The sequence below is a fragment of the Vespula vulgaris genome, chromosome 2, assembly GCF_905475345.1.
Source record: "Vespula vulgaris chromosome 2, iyVesVulg1.1, whole genome shotgun sequence".
Lineage (NCBI taxonomy): Eukaryota > Metazoa > Arthropoda > Insecta > Hymenoptera > Vespidae > Vespula > Vespula vulgaris.
This window is the reverse complement of record NC_066587.1, coordinates 12,771,456-12,789,449: the sequence shown is the minus strand read 5'-3', so window position 1 is coordinate 12,789,449 and position 17,994 is coordinate 12,771,456. Positions and strand designations below refer to the sequence as shown.

Genomic DNA, 17,994 nt, shown 5'->3' with positions numbered 1-17,994 from the left:
ATAAAAATGTTTGCATTTATTATTTTTTTTTTATTAAATACAATGCAAAATATTAAAATTGCATTGAATAAATTAATTTTAAGTAGTAGTATATATTACGTTTGCAATATAAATATTTTATGTAAATAATAATGCAAGTTGCTAATTATTGTAAACTGATTTATATCTTTAGACACATAATATTTAGACTCTTTGTATTTCAAATAATTTGACATCTGTATCATACCAAATGGGTGGTTCAACATTTCTAAGGTATATTACTCCCCACATATAAGTTCTAAACCAAGCAGTTGTCCCAGCATTAGCTTGGTATCTTCTAATGAGAATAGGATGTGGAACTGGCAAAAGTCCCACTAATGTACCATGTTGTAAAAATTTTAAAATTTCACTCTCATCTGTTAAACCCCTGTGAAGATTGATCACTTAATATGGTGCTTAGGTTTTATAGAAAACATCAATGAATACATACTTGTCAATACATATTTTTTCTACTTGAGGAACAAGAACTTGTAATAATCGCATAATAGTTTGTAATGGAAGTTTACTTTTCCATTGATATACCCACTCACTAGAAGGAACCCATTGGTTGGTATTGCTAGATATATTTGTCTGCTCAGCTACTCTGATTCCTCCTTTCTGAATGTGAATTTATTATTGTGTATATGTGATATTACATATATATTTATATACAAATATAAAAATATATACATACTGGTATTATAGAATTTGATTTATTTGATGTAGCTGTATCAGTTGCATTATCTAAGGAATTCTGAAGATTATTAGTTTTTCCAATATCTACATTCACTGAAGGACTTAATGGATGTGCTGATTCTTTTTCTGTCATCTTCTCTATACCTACAAAGTTTAAAAAAAAAAACTTATGTATATAAAAAATTTATATTTTTATTTATAACTTTTTATAGATATGTATTCTCACAATTATTACCTGGTGTTTCCAATAAAGAAGCTTTCAAAGTTCCTGGTTCTGCAGGCTGAGCAGGATGAGATCCTTCCATTGCAGTTTCACTAGTATTTTCATTATATGTACTTGTTGGTACATGTCGTTGTTGTCTTTTACTAAGAGACTTAGCAATCGTATTACAATCGCTTGGTAAGTTTGCTAATGCATAGAATACTTGTCTCTTACGTATTATCGTATAAACCAGATTACTATTTCCATCAAATTGATACTAACAATACAAACGATAAACTGAGTTATTAAAATTACAGGTGTACAAAAAATGTTTGTATACAATATATAATAAAATTACCTGAATTATATTATTAAAAATTTCTAAAAGAAAAAATACTAAATGATGATTAGTAGGTGCAGAAAATAAGAACCATGGTGTACTAAATGCTTCGAGTAAATGTAGTAATTTAGTACTGGCCACCATAGAAAGAGTTTTAAGGTAAGGAGAAACATTTACTAAAATTGTAAGAAGACAGTCAAACAATGGTTGTAATCTTTGATGTCCTGTTGTAATAATTTTATGAAAAACTGTTACTAGTAGGTCAGCATGAGTGCCTATGTAAAAAAAAAAAGTATTAAATTTTAATAGTTCTATATATTTTTTAAATTCCAAGAAAGTAGATTTAAGTTACTTTACCTGTAAATACTGGAATGTCCATAGGTACTGTAGCAGTATATGGTTTATTCAGTCTAACTCCAAAATTACGTTCTCCACTTAACAAAAGCAAAATAAATACACCTATGTGCATTAACCCAACACGTGCTACAATATAAGATATTATCAACTAAATAGTAAATTTAATAATATAAATAATATAACACATAATAGTTATTGATATTTACATTGATCTGCGCGAGAATCGTTGAGATGATAAAGTATGGGAACTAATACCTCGAGTACATCTGAACTTTTAAGTACATAATATAAAAATTTTTTATTATAATCACACATCTTCCAAAAGAAAACTAATAACTCTTGATGAAAATGTACTTTTTTTGTTGAATTAGGTAGATATGTTTGCATTAATGGATTATTTAATAATCTAGTGATTCCTTTTAATACAAATTGAAAATCTGCAAAGAAGAAATACTTAATAAAAAATATTAAACATTTTAGAAAATAAATATAACAATTCATAATAACTACCTTCATCACGATGAATACGACTCAAATAATTAATAAAAAGATTATCTCCAAGTGAACCCTCTTCTGCTGGAATTTCACCAGATGTATCATGATCTAAAGTGACTATAAGAATCTGCAAAGCAACATCTACTAGTGGCTCCAAAGAATCAGTAAATAAAAGGTGATTGTAAGGTACTCCAAGTCCAACTGGATCATAAGCGCATACTGTATTTAAGAGTGATGTGAACATAGGCAAAGCATGTCTATTAGAAAAAAGTAATTATAAACACAAAAAGTTGTATAACAATCAAAATTATCAGACTCTCTAATATTATAATTCTTAAAGATTGTACCTATTTTCAGCACTGGTTAAGCGTTGAATCCATTTATTTGGTGTGATTGATAAATCCATTGGAGGATTGTACATGGTTTCACTAAAGCATGTTAATAACAATTTCAATAACTCTGTTCGATTTGAATCTAAAATTGAATATCTGGGTGGGGAATGTGCAAATCCTACTCCAGCTTCCCAAATATATTCGCAACTATCTATTGATTGTAATTCTTCTGCTTTATCCTATTAAAAAGATTTAATTTAATAAATTAGAAATTAATATCTGATTGAAATGCAATGCACTTACAGGTCCTGACTTTCTATTAGCAGCTACTGTAAAATCTGGACAAAATAGTAGATCCTATAAGAAAATATTTATTTATAATATCAAAAAATATATATATATAGATTACAGAAAAACACATACAGAAAAAGATGTACATATAATTAAAGATTAGATTTACTTATTAATATTTACTTACACAAAGTGCATTTAACAAAGAATGTGCTAATGGTATACTTTCTTCTTCTTCTTTTCCTGGTAAACTAGACCAAAAGAATCCTTTCCAATCAGGATCTTCAAAAATGTAAGGTAATAATCGTGTAAGTAAACGGCAACAATTCAAAACTGTTTGATGTTCTCTTTGTGTCCTACAGCTATTATCAACAGCTTTAACCAATTTTTCTACTGCTTTATAACATAATGTCGCTAAATTTGATGGTGCTTCTTCTCTTAAAATTCGGATTTCAGAAGCTGGAATTAAAGTAAAGATGTCTTGCACATTGGTCACATTTTCAGACCAAAATTGATCCCAAAAAGTATCATTGGATGCTTCAATCACCTATAATGCAGATCTATTTTAAATAAAAGGCAGTCTACACACACACACACACACACACACACACACACACACACACACACACACACACACACACACATAAAGGGCATGTGATTTTATAACAATATATACTTAAAAATAAAAATGTTATTCTCTTTTTTGTTTACAAAAGTACTTATCAAAATAAAATACAATATAAATCCCATAGTCGCTTGACATATTGAAACGTCAAATTATAATTTATTTCATAAGAAAGATATTACGTGCTGTCACCTGTGTTTTAGAGGTTAATTGGACAACGGCTTTACGGAAATTTAATTTTGTATCAGCATTTCCCATAATGTTGATGTATTATAAAATAATAACAGTTTTCCGTACTATAAGAAGAAATTAATCTATCTGTATACGTTGGACTATGTCTGTATACTAACAGACTAAATAAGAAGAATCGTCGCCATATTGCAACTACCATGCCATCTAAACACGATTACGCGAACTTACTCTCTCAATCGTATAAAAGAAGTATCAAATGATAATACAGAATTGTCAATATTATATACATCCAAATAAAAATTAAAAAGAAATATTTCAAGTATTAAATTAAATAAAATTTAAAGTAATTTTAAAGTAAGAATTTCAAAGAAATTTTGACCATCGAAAGTCCATACTTAAAACAACACTAAAATAAATTTGTGTTACAATAAGGATTAATAATAATTGTAAATATATGTAAAATAAAGTTAAGATTTTTTACTATGTTGTTATTTTTTTTTATTTAATTACTTTCTGATGTTATTTAAATTATTGATAAATTATGTCGAATATCAACTAATGAAAATAGATAAAATATTATTTCTGGTTAATTCTGTATCTCTGTATTCTTATGCATCAATATATTTTTTACGGTATTTTCCTTGAACCCAAACTCTATACATTTTTAGTTGTTTTCCTCGATTTACTTGTAATCTCCTGTCAACTAAATTTTGCTCTTCAATGAAACCATTACTAGTAAATAATGTTCTTACATCACCTAAAATCAATTGATAAGTCAAAATTAAATATTTAGATATACTCAAATATTCTTATAAAATTTTGTTTACCTTGTGTAAAAAAATATACTCTAGTACCATCTCCACGAACATAAAAATTTTCTGATAAACAACTACCTTTCTTAAATCTCAATTGTGTTAAATCATATCTTCCATAATCTCTAAACAAAACTAATCCTCCAGGTTTCAGATAGAGATTTATTTTTTTAACAACATGTTTCATCCTTCAAATATGAAATAAAATTCATTTCAATATATAAATTCGTTTAAACTTAAACTCATTTACTCAAACTCAAACATTTCACTTATATTCATTTTTTTCAATATGTAAATTTAATTTTCATTTCAATATATAAAATTCATTCAAATTCATTGACTTTAAATGCAGTAAAATAGTTATTTTTACATACTTATCTGGATGTATAGCAGAAAGAACAAATATCAAGACAATTATGTAAAGACTTTCAGGTTCAAATGGTACTATCCATTCTTCTTGGGTTACATCAAGAACAAATGCTTTGCACCTATAAATAATTAAATATTAGTAAATGTATAATATTTCGAAGAATATTAAATAATATTCTATGAACCTTGTTGTATCATAAGCAGGATTTTGTTGTAATATATCAATTGCTTTTGTAGAGAAATCACAGCAATATACAAACAAGTTTGGATCTGTATTATATAAAAGTATTGGAAATACTGTATTTCCTACACCACAACCAATTTCTAAGATTTTATTTGAAGTTATACATGGTGTATTAAGAACTTGTGCATATGTTTCTTCATCACTATTATGATCATTTGTGACAATAGCTCTTATTGGTTGCATGCAGTTCTGTTTTACTGTGTCAGGAGCTAATTCTGGAAATTCTGTGAGTAACCAATGTCTATCTTTAAAAAATCTAAAATATTATAAATAAATGATATTTTAATAAATCAATGCTAAATGCAACATTGAAAAGATGGTTTGATATGTACTTATTATTATGAATTCCATAAAATTTATTCCAATATTTATCAGCTTCATTCTCATATTTCAGTAATGTTTCCATTGATAATGTAACAATGGAATTATCATTTACTTTGATTTGGGCTAATTCTTCCTGTTCCTTATTCCAAGCAACATTATCCCTTTAAAAATATTATCATTATACATTCAAGTTTAAAAAACTTAGAAGAAAGAATGTTATGTGTTCAATATTAGATTATATAAATAGAAAGATACATAATATGAAAAAATCTTATTATAATAATATTTATAAATAAATGAGAAATATCCATAACATAATTACCATGCGTTATGACAAAACACATCATCATCATTTGATAAAACGCGGTTTCCAAACTGAGGTCTTTTTTGTATTAACGTCTCTTCATGTTTTACTTCTGATGAATCAGTCATGATTAAATGTTATAAACATGCAGTAATAATATGAGAAAATATTTATTTTCGTTATGTAGTGTATTTTTAAAAAAATTTACATAACATTATAATTTTTTATTTATAATAAAACATGAACTTTTTTTATATTTCATATAATATCATGACGTTACAGTTTTTTCTTAATAAATAGAAGTTGTTAAATCTAAATATTATAGTATATACAACAAACACACTAAATTAAACATATTGTCTTTCAGATTCCAAATATGTCTACTAGAATACAAAACCCAAACGCCATCTTTGTTTTTTGTTTCACTCAAGGCTATATACGTAATTCTGAGAATCCTAGTATATAAATTTCTACAAAAAAGAATGTTTTCTATCATTTATTAATATTTGAAAATGAATAATAGTTGATGCATAATTACACATATAATTCTCAATAATTATTACAACAAATAGAGGAGTTATTTATTTTTTGTCTGCCAGGATATTAATTAATAATGTTTTAAAAGACAAAATATGGTTATCTATTGTTTATTTCTGCCTTTTAAAATTTAATACATTTATTACGAGAAGTGCATTTCATTTTGATGAAATTCTGTATCTAAAATTACACGACAATTATTTTAGCTTTAATAATTTTCCGTAAAGTATTATTTTGTATTAAAAATAAAATAAAATTCATCATTACTAGAAATTAACGGTTATAGTAGCACTATTTATTAACCTTTAATTTGTATGATTTTTATGAATAGGCTAGGAAATTTCGAAAAACGATAATATGTTAAATATTGCAAAAATAAGAAGACCCTTAATTATGGCTATATTCCCACTGAGAGATTTATTGGGAAAATATGATATACCTAAAAATCCAATTGTTAATGAAACAGAAGATACTCCTATGGGAAGGATAAGAAAAATATTTATTTCTACGTAAGTCATTTAATATTTTTTAAAATTATTAACAGTGGTCAATCAAGAAATATAAATTTATACTGATTATTATGTGTAGTGAATATGAACCTATCAGCAAAGAACTACAAAGCTTGATTAACTTCAGTAGTACTGCAACTTTGGTTGGCATAGTTGTGGGTGGAATAATATATGCACAAGGAACTATAGAAAAATTTATAGAAAATAATGAAGCAACACGTTTTTATAGCCAGTTGGATGCAAAGCGAGCATTACAAACTAATGTTACGTTACAGTTTGCCAAGGGTGCTTATATGTTTGGTTGGAGATTAACTGTTTTTTGTGGCACTTATGAGTAAGATTAATTATAATTACAAATTCATTTGTGATGTTTGATATGTTTTACCAATGAATTATTAATGAATATATTTCAGATTTATTCGAATGATGTTAACAGCATATTATGGGAAACCTTCAGTCTTACATTATATGATCGGAGCTGGTATTGCTGGATTTTTATTTAAGTTATCACTTGGTCTAAAAGGTTCATTAGTTGGTTTGATTTTTGGAGCTGTTCTTGGAGGTATTGGTGGTTCTTTTATTTTGTTGTTCCTTAAGCTAACAGGGATGACATTAGAAGATTTTCAGAATATACAAAGTTACTGGTCTTATAAAAGAGATAAGTAAGTATTTAATATCACAATTTACACTATAACTTTGTTTGAATATTAATATTTAAATATTAAATTACCTATTAATCCAATAATTTATAATGATATCATGCTGATTCATATGAATATTTATTACATTATGTTTGTATTAAAGAGTATTTAAAACAGCAGTAGGCAAACATTTAGAAGAGGAATATGGAGAATCAAAGTTATTATACGAAGAAAATAAAAATATACAAAGAGAATTATCCAAAATAGAAGAAAAAACCAAGAATTAAATGAACAAAAATTATATATAGATATATTATGTAAATATAATGTAACAATGTTTTTAAATTGTCATACATCAATCATCATTTAGAATTTAAATATACTATTGCAGTATATACAAAATATTCAACTCTATAATATATAGAGTAATAACGAATTGAATAAATCATAATTGATCATGGTGAATCTTTGTTTTTATTTAATACTTGATAAAATAAACATACTGTTAAGTAAATTCATATTTCTTTAAGAGCAAAAACGTATCAACCAGTTTACATGTCACATGTAATACATTGGTATTATATATAAATTTTATATATTCAACAAATTGTATTATTTTTTAAAAATTTGTTATGAGATATAATCATTAATTCAATAATAAAATCATATTCAATACAATAACATTACATGATTTTGAAATAAATAAATAAGCAGTTTAATTCATCGACCTTCACAACTTACAGAATAGGCTTGATTTGATAAGATATGAAAGAACTACAAGGAAATTTTTTTTTGCTTGATAAAATATAGATGAATATGATACTTATAGGCATTTTTCTTCATATTTCTATACATTGTCCAATATTTGTAAATACTTGTTTTAATACTAATACAATCTTATATTTGTAATTGCTATCATACTATGACCCTGCTTATATATAATACAAATAAGTGTGTTATTGATTTATTCAAGTGTCTTGATCTAAGGTACCTAATTCCTGTACCTTGGTTATACGTTTGGCACCTCTGTTTGGTGGTCCCTTTGGTTTGGCAAATTTTGGCCGATGTAAATTGACTTTTGGATGTAATTCCTCTTGCAAAAATCCTTCAGTTAGTTCCTTTCCATCATCTATTTCAAGCTACATAAGTAACATTTAAAAATAATATTATTGTATAAAGTCATAACAAAAAAAAATACATCCATTATATGATATAATCAAAATTTTTAAAGAGTATAAACTTGGCCTATTCTGTAAGAGGATTATATACGCGAGTCTTCAAATTTTAATAATACTAATTACATACCAGTTTGAAGGTGCATCGGGTTGTGGTTGTTAGAAATCCAGTATAGTATATATATTTGGAAAAAAATTGAAATATTAAACTGTAGATTTATATTGCATGTTACTTTATTTCTATACCATATGTAATATTGGCAAGATATATAGTCTATTCTATTATGAAGAACCTATAGATATAATGTGTGTGAAATAATTAAAAAATAATAATATTAAAAACTTACAGAATAGGCCTGGTATATAGTAATGTCAATAAAATTATATATCCAGGCAAAAGTGCGCATTGTATAAAGATCTAAAATAAAATATACATATCACCTGTTCAGAGGCTTATACAAGTATAGATTTACTAACTATAAATTTTGTAAAATTAAAATATGAGCCAAATTCTTTTTTAATATCCTCTGGAATGCAAATGGCACAGCATATGATTATTATTTATTTTATATATCTATGATTTAAATTCAATTTTTATTTTTCAATAAATATCAATTGTATTATATTTAAAAAATTAAATATAAATTTTTCTTATTATCTTTCGTATATAATTTAAATATGCTGTGAAATTTTTCATACTATTGTAATATCACTAAAACAAAAGGAAAGTTAAAGAATTTGACTCACTCATTTAACTATGAACACGAAAATTTGGCCAAATTGTTATAGCCATTTACTTATACCTTGGACGAAAATTGTTAAGATGTTTATAAAAAGCTACAAGAGATAAAAAAATACAGATCACAAAAAATAGAATGACTCTTGAATATTTTGTAGCTGCCTATGAAATTACAGTCACACCAGCTGTACATCATGTATTTATAACATTCGGAAATTCCTAAAAATATCATATATATCAAATTTTTATATATTTGACTACATACTAATATAATATAAAATACCAATTTAATCGTCTTTGAGCTAAATGACAAAATATTCATTAGCATATACATATGCTGAATAAAAATTGTAATCATTGCAGATTTATAGTAAGTATTAATGATAGGCTCATGTTATAATGATATATATAAAAAAAGAATCATGTATCCATTTTATTTTAATAAAACTAATTCTATAAATGGATACAAAAAAATATTATGTGTTTTATTTAAATTTTTTGTAGTCTAGATAATAAAAATACATTGTGCATATTTTATTTTATAGGTGCATAATTGCAGTTTGTACGTTTTATGTTTATAACAGATCTATAACTATCAAAATTGAATTGATTGCCTAAATAGGCAATATATGTATATTTGACTTTAAAAACAAAATTGAAAAAATAATAGCTAATATTAATTTCAGCAACACAGCTGGTGGGACATGCTAATATCAGTCTTATTAATTACATGTATTTATGGAATTTAATATTCTGTGTCGTTTAGAAATAGTAGAGCGTATAATATATGCTAACATTATATGTGATCATTTGTAAAGAAATCGTATTCACAGTATATGTCATTGATTTATGAAGCTGTCACTTTACTATTACTATGCTCAAAAGACACAGAGAAATTAGATGAGCAGTAATCTGCTAACAAGAGCAATTGGAATTTACTCTCTAACTCTCTTATAACCATATATGATATATAGATTACCAAAAACATTTACAAAAATCATGATAACATATTTTACTAAGACCTATATGAAAGTTTTAATGAATTTGAAAGCCAAGCCTTAAAATTCAATTCATAAAAATTAAATTTATAATAATAAAATAAGACTTATATATCTGCATGTGTATATACATATATATACATACATACATACACATACACACACACGCGTATCACCATTTTTAGGACTAGGAACAAATTAAGACTTGATGTGTTGGAATTCCACATTTTCTAGGAATATGAAGTAGTAATGTATACAGTATATAGAACATAAAAATAAAATCACTATTAAAGGAACTATAAAGTGCAATGTCTTATTGCATTAAATTAATATCTTATACCAATACTTTTGATATTACATTGCAATTTTTTGTTTCATGAAACAATTATACTTCCTTAAATCTCGAAGTGTTTGAATTGTTAATATTAATTATAAAATATTTGAATATTTCATTGAAGGCTTAACTTTCAATAACATTAAACCACATTAAGCAGTCATATGTAAATATATAATGTAATATTAAATGAATGATAATTCATACACCTTTTATAAGTCAACAAGAATTTTACGTTATGAAATTTTTTCGTCATTGATTCTCCTAGTGATGGGATATTAATGTACAGTCTTGTACATGTTTAACAAGAGCAAAATAATAATTATGCAATCTAAATATTTCTTAAATATCATTTAAATTTTTTATGATGGATAAGTTTTGGAAGTTCTGCTAAAATGAGAACTATTAAGCCATCATAGACTGATACTATTCATATCTCAATACAATATATATATATACACGTTTTTACCATCACATCATTTTCATTTTTCATTTCATCTAAAAACATTGCTCTTACTTCATTTAAAAAAATTCCATTCATTGAAGTTTTCATTGTGAATTAAAAACAATTCACTAACTTCACTCCCATCACTGGAGTAGTCATACTTATTATATAATTTTGACGAGTATTGATACAATAATATCCTTTTAAAATTTAGAAAAATACATAGTTTAGTCTACTCTGTTTTCTTATATAATTATATATATCACGATGATCAAGTAATATTAAACGTTGATAAACACCATTAAATCATAAAACTTCTCCAAATATGTAGAATATATATGATCTTATAATTCACTATGACATACTGAATTTGTATTATATTATATAATTTTAATAATGTATTCAACGTCAATGTTATGCTATCACAAATTCAGAATTTATAAACGAAACTGTTATGCTCTGAGCATCACAATCATTTCTGGTTATGTAAAGCATATAAACAATTGGCAAGCAAAAGGCCCTATAAATCAGTTAACTTAAGACACACGATCTCTTCTGCTTTGACTTTTTCTCTGGCATGGATTGAGTAGGCGCACAAGGTGTTGACGGAGTTGCAGGTGTTATTGTAGTTGTTTCTTTTATGGTTGGAGGATCTTCCAACATATCTGCCAACTCCTCGCCACTATTTACTTCCAACTAGTACCAATCATATTTGTTTAAAATTATTTTATTCCATTTATCATGTTGTACTATCCTTTTTATAATCATCTTCATTATTATTTTATACAAATTGTAACCACTTTACAATTGTCTTATTTTTAATTAACATACATAGTACAATAACATTTTCTTCTTAAAAAATACACAACTGTTATGCCATATTTGTTTTTTATGAATTATTAAAATAAGATTATTTTATATATAAAAAAACATGGTATTCTGAATATCTCTTGTATCAAAATGTATATGATTTTATTATTTTTAACATTCTATAAAAAAAATAAAAGTAGAAAATATAAAATAACATTAACAGAAATTGTCAGAATACCATAAGTATATTAAATAATATTTTTAATTACTAACCTTTTTTGTTATATTCACCCCTAGAGATTGAATAAGGTCAAGTAATGGAGCTTTACAGGAAGAATACAACATCCTTTCTTTGATACTGCAACTATATCCTGGCATACTATATATGAAGACTAAAAATATATTAATTTTAATTTTGTAAATATTTCTTCATAATCTAATGCATTTATGAATTCATTCATGAATGGATAGAACTAACCTATGCATTCCATATAATCTCCTTCATTTGTATGTTTGAAATTATAAAGATGGTATCTGGCTGAATCAGATGGAACTTTGGTAGGTAATTTATCCAATGAAACATCACAAGCTGTGACTAAATGGATTTTTTCTTCCTCTATATCAATTTTTAATTGAACATATTCATACATGCCTTTACCAAATTCTGTAATTATTTTTTTAGCTTCATCCGTAACAGGAAACGCAACACCACTCAATGTTTGATGCCTTGTTTCAACGCTGTAGTCAGTATTAATAGTAGTCTTTTTTAATTCTGCTAATTCTTCTTCTGCTGTAGTTAAAGGAGCTGGAGCTGCATTATTCTTTTTATGTTTATGATAACCTTCTAATGTAATGTCTTCAGGAACAGTTCCATGTAATTCTTCTTTGATACATGAGGTACCAAATTCTTGTTTCAAAGTAGCTTTTGTAGATGCATATAACATTTTTTGTCTTACTGGAGCTGTGTCAGGTGACCAAGATATAAACAACCAATCATAACCAGAATCTGCAGATTTTGTATCAAGCCGATAAAGAATATATGCAGGTTGATTTTCAAGAATTAAAGGCTTAATCATTTTATCATAATCATCATGCCATTTGTTTGCAGGCTTATTAAAAGTTGCAGGAACTAATTCTTCTATAAAATAATATTAATTATGATCAGTACAAAGCATGTCAAAAGTAATATCTATGTTCAATATATAACTTTCCACCTTAGATCATTCATATTACATATCAAATTTCATACCACGAATTAATGACTTTTATCACAATACTTAGAAAAGATAAATAAAATATCACAAACATATCTAATATATTATAAATTAAATAAGAAACTATTAGTAAAAATGTACGAAATAACATACACATACCGTTTTCTATAGACACTTTTAATACACGTATTTTTCCATCTCTGCATTTAGAAAAAATTTTTTTCAAGGCATCGTTTGCTATAAAGAAATAACGATTCTAGAATATATTTATTAAACTATAAATCTAAGGTTAAACAATTATAAACTATAAAATTCTAACTTCTTTGAAATATCGTACGTTATTTAAATCTTTGTTTTTAATTACCTTTTATACCCGTTTGATGCGACATGATTTTTAACTCGTATCCAAAATTTCCAGTTGAATTGCTGCACTCTTTTACTTTCTCTTCAATCTAAAAGAATCGACTTAGGAGAAATACTACCTCTTATCGTGCTTGCGGTACCATATGTTGGATGCTTTCCGATGATTTCCGTTTACAAGACTATCAGCGACTCCTGTGTCAACTCTTGTCGAAACTCTCAATAAGATAAATCTAAAGTATCGATGGTTAATAGTTTATGCACAAAAATCAAGCTATATCACATAACACAGGTATTTTGAAGCAAAAAACAAACGAAATCAATCATATAATTAAGATCTTTTTACTTTTTATATTATTTTTGTTTCTTTTCTTAATGTCTCTTTGCTTTTATTCGTATTTATATTTTATCTTCTTACCTCATATAATTCCTAGTTAAATTCCCTATATTTTAATTTTTGTCATTTTTTTTTTCTTTTGAAGTATTTATATCAAGTATAAAATTGATTTTTATTAATAAAAATTGTTCAAATTGCATTTGTTAAAAACGTGATCGTAAAACATTTTTGATGAAATATAAATCAAATTTTTAATAAAAGTTAATATATATATTAGTTCTTCATTTAACAAAAATTAAGTAACGATCATATGAATATTGTTTTATAGAATTTAAAAATTAGTGACATATTTAATTAGCGATAATTTTGTATAAAATAAAATTATTGTACAGAATAATGTTTAATTTAAGGACAAATCTAAGGCAATAATTTTATTTGCCCAATAGTTTTAAATCTTAATTTTGATTGGTCCAATTTTGTAATGATCAAATCGTAAACCAATAATAATTCTGATATACTTAAAGATACGCAGTGGTAACTTATAGGTATGAGTAATATTATAATTTTTATTGAAATTAATTTAAATGTGTAAATATTATATCTGAAATGTAAAATTATGTATGTAATTTTGTAAAATATTTTTAAAATTTTTATATATTCATACCTATCTTTTGATAAGTTCATATTTATTTTCGATTTAATGTAATATTCAGATGGATCGAATAACTTGTATAATTCATATTTAGAATTTGCATAATATATTTTTTAGTAGTAATCGTTACGATTATATTCAATTATAATCACATTTTACAGAATAGTTGAATTGTTGGAAACATCTTTTAAATTAAAATTCGCCCATATATATATAGATGGCCCCATCAATATACTTTCCCATTTGTATGTGAAAAATGGCGGAGTGTGAGGTTGCGTTGGAACTTTACGTTTGATATTAAGTTTATACTATGCAGTCTATGTATATGATTATATTAAATATTTCAGTAGTGTGATATATTGTGTCTATAAATTGATGTAGTGAAAAAACTTTTCGAAGTTACTATATTCTCTATTGTAATTACGTTTAAAGTAATACTTGGCAGCTTAGTGGTAAATTTCTTTTTAATAATTGTTTTAGTAATCCGTATTAACTCTGCAAGTTTAAAAAAGAATATAATATTAAATAATATTAATTATTTTAAGTAGATTGGTTTGTACTTCATAAAATAATTATATAAAAATTTTATAATGTAAACCGAATAGCTTTGTCTTAATTGACTCCATAATTACAAATTTTTTGAAAAGTTTATATATAAAGATTGTATACAAATTGAAGTTCTCACAATTAAATAATTACATTGTCTAATAGCATATAGTTTCTGCTTTCTTTGAACTGTTGCAGAAGATATGGAAGGTCAGTCTGTAGAAAATAATACAGAGGAATCTGTGTCCACCAAATCTACTGTTAAAATACACTGTAAGTTGAAAACATAATATTGAAAATAAGAAGTAAAATTCAATTTGAACTCAAAGTAAAATTAGAATATTACTGTTTATATATATATATATATATATATATATATATATATATATTAATATCTTAGTTGTATTTGATATATAAAATATCATTTTTATTAGCGGGTTACATTAGATTTAGTATTCATTTTTAATTCTTTCTATATAAAATATATAAATAATTATTCTAGAAAAGTTTAAGTATTTCTTGTACCTCCATATGTATATATATATAATACAAAATATATATACACGAATGTTGTATATATATGCATATGGGTGCATGTCACATGTCTCTAGGTCCTGTTTTAACAGCTTCAAAATTTGGCAATTCATTTGGAGTCAATGAATTCTCTAATAAGCCAAGATCTACAATATTGAGGCCTTCGCAGTTAGGTGCAATTGCGAACAATACATCTACAAATAAAACTGTATTGCAATCTCCAAAACTTAATAATCCATTTACAAAGTTAACTGATGAATCTATAGAGAATGATAATAATTCAACTACTCAAAATGATACAAATGAAACAAAGGAATGTAAAACTGAAGAAAAGCAAGCAGAAGAAATAGTACCAAAATTTTTACCGTTATGTGGAAACACAAAAGATAATGAAAGCAATGTAAATAATACAGTGGAACCTAGTGCCTCAGAGCCTAGTTTCATATTTGGTCAGAACCTGAAAGAAAGAGTAACTGTTCCCAGTAATATAGAAGATTCTGATAGTTTAGAAAAAGAAGAAACTAAGAAAGAGGAAACTAATGAAAATGGATCTTCAGAATTACTTTTCTCAAATGCAGCAGCTATTTGTCGTTCAGCTAGTCGGCCAGGCTTGACGTTAACACAAGCAGCACAAGAACTTGAAGAGGCAAGTCGAGCAAATAAGAGAAAATATAGCCAAGTAACATTATTAACTGGAGAAGAAGGAGAAACAAATGTTCTTCAGATCAATTGTAAACTCTTCGCATTTGATAAGGTATATACCATATTATGAAATTCAAGTAAATAAAACGTTAATACTAATGAATAAATTGATTATGTCATAATAATTATATAAACAATTATTAAAAATAATACTAGTAAGGATTTTCCTTATCTATTTTAGGCTTCCAGTAGCTGGCAAGAAAGAGGCAGAGGAACTCTTCGATTAAATGATAGAGATGAGGAATCGCGCTTGGTAGGACGTACGGCTGGGACGCAACGATTGATTCTCAATACAAAAGTTTGGCCTGGTATGACTGCAGAACGAGCATCGCCAAAATCCTTGAGACTTACTGCGATGGATGTGCATGGAGATATAAGAATTTTTATTGTTCAAGCAGTACCCAAAGAAATTGAACAATTATACAATTTATTGCTACAAAGAATTAAGCGTGCTCAGGAACGGCAACCTAAAAAATTAGCGACTGAACAACACTGACGGTTGATCGATTGTACCAATAAAGTGTTACCCCTATACAACTAACTTGTAAAAAGCAGATATCACTAACGGGTAAAAAGGCTCAAATTCATTGAAACGTTAGGTCCTATGCAGCACGCGTGTTAAAAGCTACGATTCGTGCCTTCCATTGGAAGATGCGCACTTGTCGATATATCGCACAGCTATTTGTAAACGAAAGCTGTGTTGCATTTTTTATGAATTCTTCAATTTATTTTTTGTCACTAATAAGAAGTCTGTACGTACGATCATTCCCAATTAATATTCTTTTATGCGGAATTTGAGGATAGCTTGAAATGTGTGTCAGTTACGGAGTTAGACATTTGAAATAGTTAATATAAATTATACATAGTTCATAAAATGTGTACTATAAAACTATGTAATTCATTTTTCTTTTACTTTTTATTCAGATACACATAAACGTAAAGAAATTGTGTGTTCGTACAAAAAATTACTTTTTTTTTTGATAATAAGATGTATAATTAGTAATTATACTCTATTATGTAACATACGAGTGTGATCGTAAGATAATTCATTGAAAGATTGTACGGATAGTAATGTATTCTTATTACAGTTATAGTACCTATTTTATCTTAAATGTAAATAAAATCTTAATCGGGCGGTAAAAGACAGATTCGTGTGTATCTTTCATATATTCTATATGTTTTAAAAGAAGTGCTATTAGCGAAACAAGCAAAAGGAGCAGTATTAACACTAAAAGAAAAAGTTTTACGTTTTTGGCTTTTGTAACTTTTAACTTGTCTCTGCATGGAGACAAACGAAGAACGCATTGCTGTCCTCTTCGATTATGAACGACAATTCTCAAATAATTTCACAACGAGTAATAAAATTTACTACTTACCTATTGATATCCATGCTTGAATTTACTTATAAACGCATATCTTGTAATATGGTTAACAATTGTAAAATTTACTTCATTTCCGGGTATTTGCTCAAATTCTATAAACTTCAAATATTTTTGAATCTCCCGCGTTTGAGGTTAGTCAATTATCTCGGGTAGCGAGTAATACAGATAGCGCTAGAGAGTGGACGTTATGGCGGGCGGTATTCAAGGCGCCGATATTTATAGAAATCCTGAGTTTCGTGGGAACCTACAAAGCTTTAAGCGTCAAAATTCAGTTCCTGCAACAATCAATACTTACATGTGGTCTTCGTTTTTGATATCTCTTACAACCTAATTAATTCGAATAGTCATTTACATCGATATAACAATTTCTACGTTGGAATGATCCTTCGTTGAACGTTCTCGATCCTGGATCGGCGCGACGCGATTACCACGCGACGCGCATGATGAGCTGTCGAACGCAGAATGTCGATCAAACGAT

At 26.6% G+C, this 17,994-nt stretch overlaps 5 protein-coding genes across 10 annotated transcripts; 2 read left to right on the top strand and 3 right to left on the bottom strand.

Moving 5' to 3' along the window:
- Positions 1–138: 138 nt before the first annotated feature.
- Positions 139–3,753, bottom strand: LOC127061959 (protein HID1). Its single transcript, XM_050989487.1, has 12 exons — positions 3,549–3,753; positions 2,919–3,278; positions 2,744–2,797; positions 2,456–2,679; positions 2,124–2,365; positions 1,820–2,050; positions 1,614–1,739; positions 1,275–1,531; positions 950–1,193; positions 713–858; positions 470–636; positions 139–406 (listed from the first exon to the last, which is right to left on the bottom strand). Exons 1-12 carry the CDS (start codon positions 3,612–3,614, stop codon positions 184–186), a joined length of 2,340 nt encoding a protein of 779 aa, XP_050845444.1. The 5' UTR covers positions 3,615–3,753; the 3' UTR covers positions 139–183.
- Positions 3,754–4,025: 272 nt separating this feature from the next.
- LOC127061961 (tRNA N(3)-methylcytidine methyltransferase METTL2) lies at positions 4,026–6,007 on the bottom strand. The gene is made up of 6 exons (XM_050989491.1): positions 5,620–6,007; positions 5,306–5,458; positions 4,915–5,229; positions 4,735–4,848; positions 4,376–4,548; positions 4,026–4,305 (listed from the first exon to the last, which is right to left on the bottom strand). Exons 1-6 carry the CDS (start codon positions 5,727–5,729, stop codon positions 4,157–4,159), a joined length of 1,014 nt encoding a protein of 337 aa, XP_050845448.1. The 5' UTR covers positions 5,730–6,007; the 3' UTR covers positions 4,026–4,156.
- A 77-nt stretch (positions 6,008–6,084) lies between these two features.
- On the top strand, positions 6,085–7,753 carry LOC127061963 (RPII140-upstream gene protein). Of its 2 annotated transcripts, none has more exons than XM_050989494.1 (5): positions 6,085–6,236; positions 6,470–6,647; positions 6,727–6,981; positions 7,061–7,309; positions 7,452–7,753. In XM_050989494.1, the coding sequence occupies exons 2-5, from the start codon at positions 6,496–6,498 to the stop codon at positions 7,573–7,575; spliced, it is 780 nt and encodes a 259-aa protein (XP_050845451.1). In that variant the 5' UTR covers positions 6,085–6,236; positions 6,470–6,495; the 3' UTR covers positions 7,576–7,753. The 2 variants fall into 2 exon arrangements, with proteins under 2 accessions (XP_050845451.1, XP_050845450.1); XM_050989493.1 differs by having other exon boundaries at positions 6,090–6,359.
- Positions 7,754–7,893: 140 nt separating this feature from the next.
- LOC127061960 (twinfilin) lies at positions 7,894–13,729 on the bottom strand. 2 transcript variants are annotated; one of them, XM_050989488.1, is made up of 5 exons: positions 13,368–13,724; positions 13,163–13,240; positions 12,268–12,927; positions 12,063–12,181; positions 7,894–8,427 (listed from the first exon to the last, which is right to left on the bottom strand). In XM_050989488.1, the coding sequence occupies exons 1-5, from the start codon at positions 13,390–13,392 to the stop codon at positions 8,257–8,259; spliced, it is 1,053 nt and encodes a 350-aa protein (XP_050845445.1). In that variant the 5' UTR covers positions 13,393–13,724; the 3' UTR covers positions 7,894–8,256. The 2 variants fall into 2 exon arrangements, with proteins under 2 accessions (XP_050845445.1, XP_050845446.1); XM_050989489.1 differs by lacking the exon at positions 7,894–8,427 and adding an exon at positions 8,434–11,675 and having other exon boundaries at positions 13,368–13,729.
- An 858-nt stretch (positions 13,730–14,587) lies between these two features.
- On the top strand, positions 14,588–17,519 carry LOC127061473 (ran-binding protein 3). 4 transcript variants are annotated; one of them, XM_050988378.1, is made up of 4 exons: positions 14,588–14,804; positions 15,100–15,171; positions 15,525–16,186; positions 16,316–17,519. In XM_050988378.1, the coding sequence occupies exons 2-4, from the start codon at positions 15,102–15,104 to the stop codon at positions 16,628–16,630; spliced, it is 1,047 nt and encodes a 348-aa protein (XP_050844335.1). In that variant the 5' UTR covers positions 14,588–14,804; positions 15,100–15,101; the 3' UTR covers positions 16,631–17,519. The 4 variants fall into 4 exon arrangements, with proteins under 4 accessions (XP_050844335.1, XP_050844333.1, XP_050844334.1 ...); XM_050988376.1 differs by having other exon boundaries at positions 15,510–16,186; XM_050988377.1 differs by having other exon boundaries at positions 15,097–15,171.
- The last annotated feature ends 475 nt before the right edge of the window (positions 17,520–17,994 follow it).

Excerpts from the sequence above, each read along its gene's own strand:
- LOC127061963 (XM_050989494.1), top strand. The coding sequence starts at position 6,496 with ATGTTAAATATTGCAAAAATAAGAAGACCCTTAATTATGGCTATATTC. Across the intron at positions 6,648-6,726 it reads AGAAAAATATTTATTTCTAC|TGAATATGAACCTATCAGCA; the intron begins GTAAGTCATTTA and ends TATTATGTGTAG. Across the intron at positions 7,310-7,451 it reads TGGTCTTATAAAAGAGATAA|AGTATTTAAAACAGCAGTAG; the intron begins GTAAGTATTTAA and ends TTTGTATTAAAG.
- LOC127061959 (XM_050989487.1), bottom strand. The coding sequence starts at position 3,614 with ATGGGAAATGCTGATACAAAATTAAATTTCCGTAAAGCCGTTGTCCAA. Across the intron at positions 2,680-2,743 it reads CTAATAGAAAGTCAGGACCT|GATAAAGCAGAAGAATTACA; the intron begins GTAAGTGCATTG and ends TCTTTTTAATAG. Across the intron at positions 637-712 it reads AATCAAATTCTATAATACCA|AAAGGAGGAATCAGAGTAGC; the intron begins GTATGTATATAT and ends ATTCACATTCAG.
- LOC127061961 (XM_050989491.1), bottom strand. The coding sequence starts at position 5,729 with ATGACTGATTCATCAGAAGTAAAACATGAAGAGACGTTAATACAAAAA. Across the intron at positions 5,459-5,619 it reads GTGTTTTGTCATAACGCATG|GGATAATGTTGCTTGGAATA; the intron begins GTAATTATGTTA and ends ATATTTTTAAAG. Across the intron at positions 5,230-5,305 it reads TATGGAATTCATAATAATAA|ATTTTTTAAAGATAGACATT; the intron begins GTACATATCAAA and ends ATAATATTTTAG.
- LOC127061473 (XM_050988376.1), top strand. The coding sequence starts at position 15,102 with ATGGAAGGTCAGTCTGTAGAAAATAATACAGAGGAATCTGTGTCCACC. Across the intron at positions 15,172-15,509 it reads ATCTACTGTTAAAATACACT|GTCCTGTTTTAACAGCTTCA; the intron begins GTAAGTTGAAAA and ends ACATGTCTCTAG. Across the intron at positions 16,187-16,315 it reads AACTCTTCGCATTTGATAAG|GCTTCCAGTAGCTGGCAAGA; the intron begins GTATATACCATA and ends TATCTATTTTAG.
- LOC127061960 (XM_050989488.1), bottom strand. The coding sequence starts at position 13,392 with ATGTCGCATCAAACGGGTATAAAAG. Across the intron at positions 13,241-13,367 it reads GCATCAAACGGGTATAAAAG|CAAACGATGCCTTGAAAAAA; the intron begins GTAATTAAAAAC and ends ATTTCTTTATAG. Across the intron at positions 12,928-13,162 it reads AAAAGTGTCTATAGAAAACG|AAGAATTAGTTCCTGCAACT; the intron begins GTATGTGTATGT and ends ATTATTTTATAG.